The following is a 13,472-nucleotide window of genomic DNA, read 5'->3' on the forward strand; positions in this document are numbered from 1 at the left end:
TTAAAAATATGGATAAACATTGATAATATTGTTTTCAGTAAATTTCAATAAAAAATGGCTCCAAGGTAACTATCAACTATATACAGTTTACCTACCTATATATTAATATATTATGAAGGACAATTTTTAACAATAAACATTTATTTTCTAAAAAAGTGTTAATTTGTTAACTTGTTTTATTATTATATAATTTGAATTTAATGCATAACAAAATATTTATAAATAGGTAGTTGGCAATTTTATATCATTATATTATATATCTTTAAATATTTACTTGAATAATTTTATATACTTATATTATGTTAGGTTAGGTTAGAATATTAATTCATTTTAATTTTAAATACTTATTTATGATTTTTAATTTAAAATATTTAATTTCCTAACGGCCATAGAGAACTGTTGTACATTTTTTTTTATTTTGCATATAACGATCGGCTAACTACAGTTGTTATACTGATAGGTAGTAACAATATAGTTTAAGAAAACCTAGTAATATAGAGCAGAATGTAGATTATAACAATATATCAAAACAAAAAACAAGAGTGTTATAATTTATATAGATGGGTATCATGTAACGGTTAGTTGGTTCAATGGTGGACTAAGGCAAGTTGGTCATATAGTTAAAAAAAATACAATAATAATTAAACAGAAATTCGTGCCTGCGATATAAATCGCTATAAGGTGATGTTGCGGTTAAAATAAAAACGATTAAAATGCGATGAAGTGGACACATCAACAATTCAAAAAATACAACATCGTGACGCTGCGTTGCATCTGCGTGCTGCGAGCAAGGTACATTACGGTACTGACAAAACAAAACTAAAACGTAAAATGAGACGGCGGACAATGACTATAAAATTAACATATTATATAATTCATAGTTTGACAATAATAATTAATTACCTTATGGTAAAATGTGTTTGTATATTATTTGTGGTGTAGTCACCTGCGCAGCCTGCGAATCCGGTTTACCTATCGAAGATAACACGAGTATCGGCGGCGGGTAGAACACGATTGCGTACGTTTGTCCTTTTTAACAACTCAATTGCGTATGTTTGAAGATGGTTAGCAAATACCTTTAAGAAAAAAAAAACACTACAGCATATAAAATTGTATGCAACGTTGTCAAATTTATTAGTTTTACAATATACTAAATAAATATCCAGTACATGTAGACTTTTCTAATAATCAATATAAAAGTTAGTTAGTTTTTAAAAATAATTAATAACTCAATAGCAATAAAATAATTAATAAATAAATAAAATCGTGAATAAATCATGCTTAAATTAGAATTCCCTGACATCTATAACTTTTAAATATTGGATTACATTTTTATGAATTTTATACTCATCATAAGCCTTTATAATTTTTTGAATTCTATTTAAGTCTTTATTTGCCTTTTTCTTTACTCTCCCATTATTTACTGATTGTATAATCGATTTTTTCTGCATTTGTGTTTCTTTTAATATTTGAATGACAACATGTGTTGGAGGATGTGCACTATGAAATTGTCCGTTATAAGTTCTATGAAAGCTTTCAGGTCCATTTGTAGTACTAAAAATTATAAATTAACAATTAAAAATAATAAAAATATATATTTTATATTGTATAAATTGTTCACCTAGGATTTGTGATTGGTTTTTGAGCCCACATTTCCGAAGGTTAAATATATATTTTAATACATAGTCTGATAAAATGTTTACGGTCTGCTTTCGATGTAAACTCCTAAACTTGTAAAATTATGTTAAAATAAATCATTTAAATAAAAACCAACAAAATTAAATACGGCATTCAGTGTATGAATTATTAAAAAATAAAATGTGCCGATTCAGATATCATTAACAATAAGCGTTGGTAATAAAAGCTAAATAATTATTAAAAAAGCAATGTCTTTATAAATTATTTTTAGTGTAATCATGTGGTACCTATATACTAAAATGAAAATTGGCAACAACGCTAAATAGTTCGTACGCAATCGTGTAGCTTAAAAGGTGTCACCAAAAACGAACGTACGCAATCGTTTTTTACCCTCGGCGGCGGCGCAAACAATAACGATCATTAACATCATTAACGACGACGTATCGTGCATAACTATTAAAAGTTAAGTTTTGCGGACCAAGCTTTTGGAAATTTATTCCTCTTCAGAATATGAGTTTAAAACTATGTATTGACATTCAATAAATTCAAATGATTTAAACAAAAATAACAATAAATATAGTTATAGGCAGTTAGTGACTTCGTATCATCTAAAAAATCTTAGATGTTTTATATATTTAAAAACATTTAAACTTTCGGCGAAAATCAGTTCAGAAAAGAGTCACATAAAAAAATAGAAAATATTCAGTTTCAAACTTATATTTTCAATTTTGGAACGAAAGCCTAAAATGATAATAAATATTATGTAACATAACAATCGAATTTTAAAAATAATTATAATGTGTAAATGTGTAAGATGTTGAAATGAGAATAAAACAAATTTTAAATTAATTTAATTATAATTCATAATATATATACGAACATAATATGTAATAAAAATGTTTTTGTTGTTTTTTTTACTCAGACTACACTGGTAAGTTTGATTTATGGATTTTAAATACCTAAGTTTAAATTAACTTAACGTTAAAGCTAATACAATGCTACTATAACACTACACTTGGAATTAAGTTAAAATTATTGTTCCTGAGATAGGTACCTGTTATTGAGTATTTTATTGTTATAAGTTAACGTTCGTTCGTGTTGTGACACCGTACAGTCCACACGTATGTTTCTATCGCGCTCCATTTATCAGCTCCCGATAGCAAAGTCGTTTGTGCTCGCCGCGACATCTACTCCGTCGTGGTGATAAACACTGGTAATGTATATTTTTATTATACTCCCCAAGGCCTACTATACCTGTACACCTTATCTACATCATTATGAATCCTACTCGCCAGTCGACCGACTCTCATAGTTACATAAACAAAAGCAAAACTACAAATCTTAAAAATAAACAACTCTCTCCGTTAATTATAACAAAAACCTTAATTAATCAAATGGGCTCTTACTCACCGTCGGACTTCTCCGATAACGATAACGACTGGCAAACAGTCACTAATGAATCGGGTAAACGTCAAAGATCACCCAACACTCTCAAATCACCACTTCCAAAAAAAGATACTAGTATTTTCATCTCTTCAAATCGCTTCTCTCCATTAGCCCCTTCCAATGAAGAATCCCAAATGGTCACCGACAATGTTGAGTAGTCACAGGAAATTGAGCAGCCACAGGAAGTTACCCCTCCCAAAACTGTCAACCCGACACCAATATTCATAGAATCCAATTTAAATTTCAACAATTTTACCGCCAAAATGAAGGAACTCACACAACCTGTTGGTTTCGAATGTAAAACCTCCACTAAAGGGGTTAAACTACAAACTTTTAATTCGGACTCATACAGATCCGTTGTTAAATTTCTCAAGGAAAGCCAAGTTGCCTTCCACTCATTCCAGAATAAAGAATCTAAACCATACAGAATTGTGATAAAAAATCTCCACCCTTCCACGGACATATCATTCATAAAAGACGAATTAACCTCACTGGGCTTCCAACTCAGAAATATTATGAATGTACTTCACAGACAATCCAAGGCACCTCTCCCTATGTTCTTCATTGACTTAGAACCGGATATTAACAACCCTGATATCTTCAAGCTTTCACTCTTATGGTGGTACTCAAAAATAAAAGTCGAAGCCCCCTCGTCCCAAAAAAGACACTCCCCAATGTCTTCGATGTCAATCATATGGTCATACACGCACTTACTGCAACCACCACCCCAGATGTGTTCGCTGCGGTGATCCCCATGACTCATCACAATGCCAAAAAGATCGAACCCAACCCGCCAAATGTGCCCTATGCGGTGGCCCACATCCTGCCAACTACAAAGGTTGCTCAGTGCACAAAGAACTCGGCAAAAATAGAAAATTCTTACCATCGAATCCCTGGCATAAAAACGCACCGAACCACAAAGCATCTTCCTCCTCACAAGAACCTCATAAAAACACCCACGTGGAATCCCCTCCCCTGCCACAAAATACGCCCAACCATTCACACAGAACACATCAAGAATATTCTATCCCTAGTGTTTCGAATAACACAACGGACCAACTCACGTAAAGCATCATGGAATTCAGGTCGCTAATCAATCCCCTGATATGTCTACTTACATCACTCATCGAAAAACTTATCTCAAACAATGGCCGAAAATAAGTTATCCGCTTTAACCATTCTCCTATGGAACGCAAACGGAATCACCAACAACACGGAAGAACTTAAACTTGTTCTCACAGAAAAAAACATAGATATAGCTCTCATCTCCGAATCTCATCTCACCTCCAGCTCAAAATTTAAAATTTTTGGATACGACTGCTTTCAAGCCAATCACCCCGATGACTCAGCTGATGCCGGTGCTGCATTACTTATTTCTACTAAAATTCCACACTCACCTTTTACTCCTAAATCTAACCAACACATGCAGATAGTACATCTATAAACATCAACTCCATACCCACGTCTATTGCATCAGCCTACTTCCCACCTGGATCACCTTTCCAAACAGAAGACCTGTCACTATTTCTTCAAACACTAAATCACACATACATCATAAGTGCTGACTTTAATGCGAAGCACGAAACATGGGGCTGTCGCTCAAAAAACACTAGAGATCGCACTTTACACAACTTTATAACAAACAAGCGCTCTAAAGTTATCTCTCCAGCCTCCCCCACCTACTGGCCAACTCACGCAAACCGTCACCCCGATTATCTTGATTTTTTTCTATCTAACCTCCCCAATCACATCCATACAAATATTTCTAACCTAAATGACCCTGCATCTGACCACACACCACTCATCCTCAAATGTTCCCTTCCACCCATTCGTTAAAAAACGCACAGATTGGAACAAATTTTGCAATATTATGTCAGCTTCTTCCTCTTTAAACATCAAAATAAAAAATCTCACCGATATAGATACTGCCATAAACAACCTCACAAACAACATTCAAGACACATTTCAAATATCTCCCACCACATCTGCAACTCAAGACAACTCCAGTAGAAATATCACTCCTGAAATAAGAGAGATCATCTCTCAAAAACGTCGGGCTCGAAACACTTGGCAACGAACTCACTACCCGATTGACAAACAACGGTACAACTATTTTTCCAACAAACTCAAGTCAACTCTCAAGAAACATTAATATCAACTATACACCTCCCATATTAAATCTCTTTCACCCTCGAATGGGTCTCTCTGGAGAAAAAGCAAATCCCTTTTAAAGCATAAATCTACCATTTCCCCTCTTCGTTATCAAAACAACAATCTTGCTACCACTGACCAAGATAAATCAGATCTTCTGGCTAACCATCTTGCTAATACATTTAAACCTCACAACATCTCCCCTGATGATACTCACATGCTTCAAGTTGATCAATTCATCTCATCGCCTCTGCCCATGGCACTTCCAACCTCCTCAACTACTCCTGGCGAAGTTCCATCAATTGTTAAAAAACTCAAGAATAATAAGTCATGCTATATTTCGGCTATCTTATTTCCCTACCTCTTGGAAATCAGCACTCATTATAACTATACTCAAACCAGGCAAACAACCTGATTTGCCTGAATCGTATAGACCAATCAGCACACTACCCACGTTTGGAAAAATTTTTGAAAAATTTCTCCTCAAGAGACTTGTAACTATCGCACTCAAACAAAATGCCCTTCCCAGCTTTCAATTTGGTTTCCGTGCTAAACATGCAACTTTTCACCAGCTCCACCGCGTAGTGGACCACATTGCTACATCTCTAGAAACAAAAACATATTGCTCAGGACTTTTTCTCGACGTAGCTCAAGCCTTCGACACCGTTTGGCACGACGGTTTATTATTCAAACTTAAAAAAATCTTCCCAGCACCCTATTTTTTACTCTTAAAATCATACCTAAATAACAGAACAATCAGAGTCAAATTAAAAACCACATTTTCCAGCACACAAAACATTCTAGCCGGTGTCCCTCAGGGAAGCGACATCGCTCCTTTCCTATACACATTGTTCACAGCTGACATTCCTACAACGGATAACACCCTAATAGGGACATATGCCGACTATACCGCAATCCTTTCATCCAGTCAAGACTTCCACGAAGCAAGCAGCCTACTTCAAAATCATCTGAACAGCTTATCTCACTGGTTCAAAGCATGGAAAATCAAGATCAATGACTCCAAATCTTCTCATGTCACTTTCTCCCTCCACCCCGGTGACTGTCCTCATATAACATTTGAAAATGCAATCATTCCTCATACAAATTAAGTTAAATATCTCGGCTTACTGTTTGACAGAAGGCTCACCTGGGGCCCTCACCTCAAAACCAAACGTAAACAACTAAATAGCCGCCTACACATCCTTAGGCCTCTCATGAAATCTAATATGTACATCTCCAACCGTCTACTACTCTACAAATCCCTTCTGCAACCTATCTGGTCATACGGAATCACTCTCTGGGGTACCGCTAAACCATCGAACACTAGAAACATACAAGCATTCCAAGCCATTTGCCTCCGCATGATTGCTAAAGCCCCTTGGTACGTCACAAATATTGCTCTTCATAATGACCTCAAAATCCCCACCATTAAACAAACAGCTATCACATATTATCTTCGCCTGCACTCCAATATGGAATATCACTCAAACCCCCTCATCGCTCAACTTCATACCAATACTCTTCCAGACAACCCAGCCAGACGCCTCAAACGTGAATGGTCCAGAGATCTTCTCAACGCACATTAAACTTAACCATGTATATTACTATTTCTCCCTAAATTTCCCTCCACGTAGAAAATTTCTAATGTGAAAACTTCTACTCATTGTAATCCCCTCATTGCCTTATATCATTATTCACATTTACTTATTGTACCATTGTATAGATTGTACATTTTCATAAATAAACGTCATTTAAAAAAAAAAAAAAAAGTTAACGTTATCCTGCATCTTAGTCATTGACAGTACAGATTCAATTCATAACATCACATAAAAATTTCCCTTGAATAATAATCATTTGAGTTATAACTGAACATTTGTTCTCAATTACATCATTTAAGACTTCACCCACTTTTTATACAACTAGGTCAGAACGAATTTTTCTGATTAAACTGTTCCTTGAATTTATTTAGCGGGGTTTAAATAATGTTAAGAGGACGCTATACCCGCATGCGTTGTCTCCGTCTTACAAATGTAAAACATAGCCAAAAAATTGTTTTACGCGGGAAATAACCGAGAAGGCTACAGTCATAACTAAGAAACGAGATTTTCACCACATAAAAAGGAGAAAATTGGCTGTGCAACGTTGTTTTTATCTTTTTAATATCATTTATATGAAAAAAGTTCTTACTGTTTCAAAAACCATTATTGTTTGTGTTTTTCAAACTTTAAAAACTTTTTACAAATAAATGATATCAAAAAAATAAAAATAATGTTGCACAGTCAAAGTTCTCCTTTTTATGTGATGAAAATTCTGTTTCTTAGTTATGATTGTAGTCTTTTCAGTTCTTTCCGCGCAAAACAGTTTTTGCTATGTTGTACATTTGTAAGACGGAGACAACACATGCGGATAGGTTAGGTTAATTTAGGTTAGGTTCAGAGTTTTAATTACTCTTTTCCAAATAAGAACGCACATGGTGGCGAACGAAAACCAGTCGAAACGCGCGCATGTCCCGACATTTCCAGCTGTAATTATTATTCATTTTGTGGCAGGGGCGTGTTCCTGGCCACCACTGATAACGCTGCTCGACGCGGTTCGTTTTTATTTGGAAAAGACGATAGTGACTCATACTTTAAAGCAACACATACTTGACGTGAATATACATTTGTAAATCAAAACGAATCGACAGATACCACTGAAAAATTTATTCATTTCAGTAATTTGGTAATTCCCAAAATGTACACTAGCAAATTATGTTTACAACTCTATGTTCACTATTTGATAATTCATGGTAGTATACCGAATTACCTTTGATATGATCAAAGCGAAATGTGCATGGAAATTATTTTCTACACATTACAAAAACAAAATATAAATCATACCTTCAAATCAAATGTAATAGGAATTATAATTAACGATATTATTCCTAATAATATTTATATTAATTATAATACAATATTGCATTATGATAATTTGAGAAATTGTAAGTTGTCCCGATTTTAATGATCTGAAAACTCTATGATGGTAAACTCTTCTAGCCGAGGGGTCTACTCATGTACTACCCTGTGTGAACTCTCCTGTGTCTACTTCAGTTCTACATTGACAGTCGACAGGTGCATGTAAACTCTCCGGTTGTGTAATAACTTCGTCTATACATTATAATTATATAGTTATAATTTAATGTTTATAATAAAATGAACGAACAAATTTTAAATTAAATATACATTTGAATTTCATTAAAAAAAGTAAATTAGTTCAATTATGGTAAATAATAAAAATATTAAAAGGTAATTTATATAATTTTAAAATTATTTTTATAATTATATGAATATTTTGATTTTAAAAAACTATTATGATACATTGGTACCTACCTATTTTTTGGCTGTATAGTCCAACATTTTTTACGACATAATTTTAAATAACTTGAGACATATTATTTCCTTTAGTTAAACATAATGTTGACCCGGGGGAGTTTACTTATTTCCTTCGGGTAAACATAATGTTGACTTTGGACAGTTTACGATAGGAAAAGTTTACTATATAGGTAGTTTTTAATATGGACAGAGTTTATCATATAACTGGGAGATTTTACTACCGCCCAATAATTTAAAAAAATGAAAAAAAATGATAATTTTCTACAAACCATCGTATTAGTTTATTTTTCAATAGTTATATAAAACAATTGATAGTTAAAAAACTAATTGTAAGTCGATACCTACGTTTATTTGATATTATAATTAATAAAAAATATGTTTAAACAATTGTAATCCCGTAAGTAAATTAAACATTTTAATTTTAGGTTATATTATAATTGAAGCACCATACAATACAGGTCAAAGTGACTGTAATGGTAAGCAATTATATAATCATTATTCCACGAATGACTCATTAAAAATGTTCATACAATTGCATAATATTAATTGCATACCTTGAATTTAGACGTTATTACTTATTTATGATTGGAGGTATTGCAGATTTATTTTAATTTTAGACAACATTTCACAAAACTCTTAAAAAGTTTACTAATCTTTTATTTATAACTACATACCTGCCACACCCGGCATTGTCAGTTCCAAATATGTATTGGTTGTGTGTTCATATTTTAGTATACCTAGACCATATTTCTAGGTTCTACTTATTATTGTAGTAATACATATTATAATATAAAACCAATGACTAACCTAACCTAACCTAACCATTTATACGCAATACAAATAGAATTAGGTAATTCTACTAACTATTTATATTATTATTATTTTAATCTGAAAGAAATGTATTAGTATTTTTGCACTCTCTTCAAAATTGTATCTAGATTCATCTAGTAGAATAGGTAATATCATTTAAAAATGTATAGCTATATAACAATCAATTGTTTAATGTAAATGCAAACAAACTATCAATATGCATTTGTAAATCGGCGAATTCTAATTATTTTTTTCAAGCAACATACAATTACTACCCTTTTATAACTATTTTATATTTCAGGTGAAATGCGTGAAAACTACTCGGAGGATATATTTAGCATAACGAAACTGAGTGAGTTCATACAACATAAATATTTAACTCAGATATTAAACGACTTCTAATTTAGTTCACCTAAATGTGCCATTTATTAAACTTTAAACATAATTGTATATTGTAGTATACTATAATATTATCGTTCATTGGTCGAAATTGTACCATAAAAAAATTAAAAGTAATTTTATGACGCCATTAGTGTATTTATTTTCATAATTTCCCTGTCAGTCATCAGATGTGTAAAAAAATGTTTGTACAAATCTACGCTACAGAACATTTTCAATAACATACATTTTCCCCCGCACAATGCATATAAGTGGAGTTATTGGAATAATACAAAAAGTACATGTATTCAAATATTTTTTAGATTTTCAATTATTTATTGCAGTGTTTACAGTGGCGTAAGTTGAAGGTGTTGCCACCAGGGTCCCTTAAAAAATCATTGGGTCGTAACGCATTTTTTTATTTTATGTATTAGAAAATTAATAATCTACACTATATGCATAAGCATTAAGCATAATAGGAAAATATTATGACAGATAAACATAACGGAATTTTTATTTACATGAATATGATGAGGAGGGGGGCCACCCAGTGATGGTACTCAAAGTTGTTTTATTATGTACTATTATTTAATTAAGTCTCTGGGCTTACGTCGGATTGATTAAGGCCTATCTTTCACAAATTTGTTAATGAGAGGATTTAATATTGATTTCAACGAAATAATATTACGAATAATATTTTTTTAATCATAAAAATAGCTAAAACTATTATTTTTCATTTAAATATCAAATTGAACATAATATTATTATGTCTATAAAAAAATTGTTTTCGAGGCATTCGAATTGAAAGTTTTATGAAGTTTCTACTATATAAAACAATTTGCAAATTTTCGTGTATTTAACAAATATTGTCAATATTTAAACGATTATAAAAATAGTTCCTTCCAATTAATTTGATATTTTTTATTTGCATAGTACAATCAGGTGGTAGAACCAATGATGAATCATTTTTTAATTTTCAAACTTTTTGGAAGTATAGGAAGTGACATATTATAGAAAAATAATTAAAAAACTAAAAATATCAAATCCCTATAAATAGCTCAAAATTATTGCAAATTCTGATTAATATTTTATTTAATTAATTCTACATTGAAAAATATGATTTGAGTCATAATAGAGTGTTTCAAGTTTCTACCGTCAATATTTGTTGTTTAATAACAAAATAATAAAATCGATTTTTTAAAAATGTAAGTATATAGGTACAAGGTATTATAATGCATATCTAATTATAAATCAAAATGTATATCCAATTTTCTTCCCTCAAAACTAAGGATGAAAGTATGGTTAAAATTTCGGCTAGAGTACGGTTCGATACCATATTTTTGAATTTGACAAACTTACAATACATAATCAAATACGTAGTACCTAGTTGGTATATAATATAGCTATACATAGAATACCTAATAATAATAATAATATATCCTTGAATGGAAGGACATTTGGAGCCTTTTTTTGGGAAGCTAAATTGAATGCTTGGCAGTATTAAAGTCTTAAAGTGGGCAGTGTGGCCTTTGTTGCAGAGAGCACGTTTGACGGGACTGTTTTATTCTTTGGTGCACTCATCCGGTGGTTTTTATCGCATTTTATGCATCGAGACTCGTGTTAGCAATTTATTATTGTGTGTGTGCAGCCGATAATATTGGGAGTATTATGAAATTGTGGTGGGGTATGACTCTTTTCATATGGTTTCTCAATTACTACTTTGGTTTTAAATAATTATGTGATGAAGTGAATGTCTATGTCTGTGTTATTATTTAGAGGTAAAACCTCTACAAATCAGCGGAAGAAGAATTAACTATTATTTTTGCGTTGCACACCTATACGTGTTTAACTACAGTTTCCCTAATTCAGCTAGAGCTGTAATAATGTTAATGATTGAGGTGGAATGATATAGGTTTCTTATGATGATCTATGTGTGGAGAGGATGTGGGACGAATAAATGTTAATTTAGCTAATGTTACTTTCTTTGAAGTGATCTATAATTTTTATTGTAATTAAGGTGACCTGTGTTTGACTATGAGATATGAGTATATGACGATGTTGAATGTAGATAAGTTTGATATATTTTGTATATATTATATGTAGGCCCGGAAGCTCCATGCGTGATATATGCGGTGTTAGGCTGGTAGTCGAGATGGTTCATGGAGATATGGAGCTGGTTGAGAGCGTGACAATATTATAATTACTGGTACCAACGTAGGTGATTATGGCAAAATAGAAGGGAGAAATAAAAAATTTAGTTTTTTGTTATTATGATTAGGGAAGTTAGTTTGTGAAACGATGCCAGTTTTCTGATCATTGTTATTCATAATGACGTTATTAATTTACAATTTATTTAAAACACACGTTTTTTCATGTTGAACGTTACCGTAGCTACGGCCGAACTGATTTACAATTATTAAAACATTGGTTATAAATCATACAATTATCACTTTTTATACTGAATTTCAATTGTGTGTTCATATTATTTTTAAAGTCTTAACGTGAAAATATATTTAAAAGAAAAATTAATAGGATTTTTCATTACCTACAGGTTACCAATACAGTAAGCACGTTTTAATTAATTTAATTATATTTTGAAACACTACCTAACAACATTTATTCGACTAAAAACTGTGTCTAATATAGATAATATATTTTGTAATACATTTTAAACAATGAATTTATTCGTTAAATAATAATAATTTTATAATTTTGAACATTTAGTATACCCTTCTCGATCAGAAGACCTGAGCTCGTATAAAATTAAAAGACAAATTATAAGTAAGTTGTAGGTACTATATTATATATTTTTATTTACTTCAGTACCTATTTTTAAGATTGTCTATTTACGATACATAATACATATGGTTCAAGAAATGTACCTATTCACTTTGTAAATATTTTATAGTAAGTGTATAGTAGGCACTACCTATAAGTAACAAAGTGTTGATACCAAAGGCTATTAAAAACGGCTAAAACTATTTTCCTCCAAAAACAGGATAACGCATTTCTTGACTGTGCATTTCCGAAAACAAAAATATAATCGAATTTGAAATAAATTAAGATTAAAATGCATTGTGATAAAATAAAGAAATACATAATGTTGTTGTTTTTTCGTAATAATTTAGAACTTTAATAACTCAAAATTAACAGATCATAAAGATAAAATTAAAATAATCATAATAATAATAATAAAGTGTATTTGGCTAAAGAATACTACATTAATATTACATTTAGTTTGAAATATACCCTATCCTGAATACGAATAATACCTATTACCCCTACCCTATTATACTGAAGAAAACCACTCATCGGTGGAATAATGTTCGAGTATTAATCTAAAAATATAAGATGAGATACACTAATTCTGCTGAAATTACTTATACAACCAATTTAACAGCAAAAAAAAGAAGAAAAAAAACAAAATAATAATAATGATAATATCAATAAAATTAAGATAACCAAAACAAATGGGTAAATAAATTGGTACAATATAGATAGCAGAATACAAAAGAAAATTTTATACGTTTGTAAAATTAGTATTAAGTCTTTGCCTATAATTAATATCAAATAGTGCTGATAAGGGGCAACATATCGAGTTTATAGTAGGTTTTTCATTTTTTAGAAACCAGTAAGTGACATTTTTTTTTCAATATATCATAATGGGACGAAGTATGG

The 13,472-nt window shown here is 31.4% G+C and overlaps 1 protein-coding gene and 1 long non-coding RNA gene across 2 annotated transcripts in view; both read left to right on the plus strand.

Annotated features, from left to right (window-relative positions):
• Nucleotides 1-106, plus strand: part of LOC132945712 (uncharacterized) — a 35,866-nt gene extending 35,760 nt beyond the window's left edge. Inside the window, exon 18 of the mRNA XM_061015468.1 lies at nucleotides 39-106. Coding sequence (XP_060871451.1) covers nucleotides 39-106 — 68 coding nt within the window. The remainder of the gene's footprint in view (nucleotides 1-38) is intronic.
• An 8,894-nt stretch (nucleotides 107-9,000) lies between these two features.
• Nucleotides 9,001-12,432, plus strand: LOC132944716 (uncharacterized). Its single transcript, XR_009664479.1, has 3 exons — nucleotides 9,001-9,082; nucleotides 9,718-9,768; nucleotides 12,346-12,432. It is a non-coding gene; the product is annotated as an uncharacterized LOC132944716 (long non-coding RNA).
• Nucleotides 12,433-13,472: the final 1,040 nt, after the last annotated feature.

Source organism: Metopolophium dirhodum, chromosome 5 (genome assembly GCF_019925205.1).
Source record: "Metopolophium dirhodum isolate CAU chromosome 5, ASM1992520v1, whole genome shotgun sequence".
Taxonomy (NCBI): Eukaryota; Metazoa; Arthropoda; class Insecta; order Hemiptera; family Aphididae; genus Metopolophium; species Metopolophium dirhodum.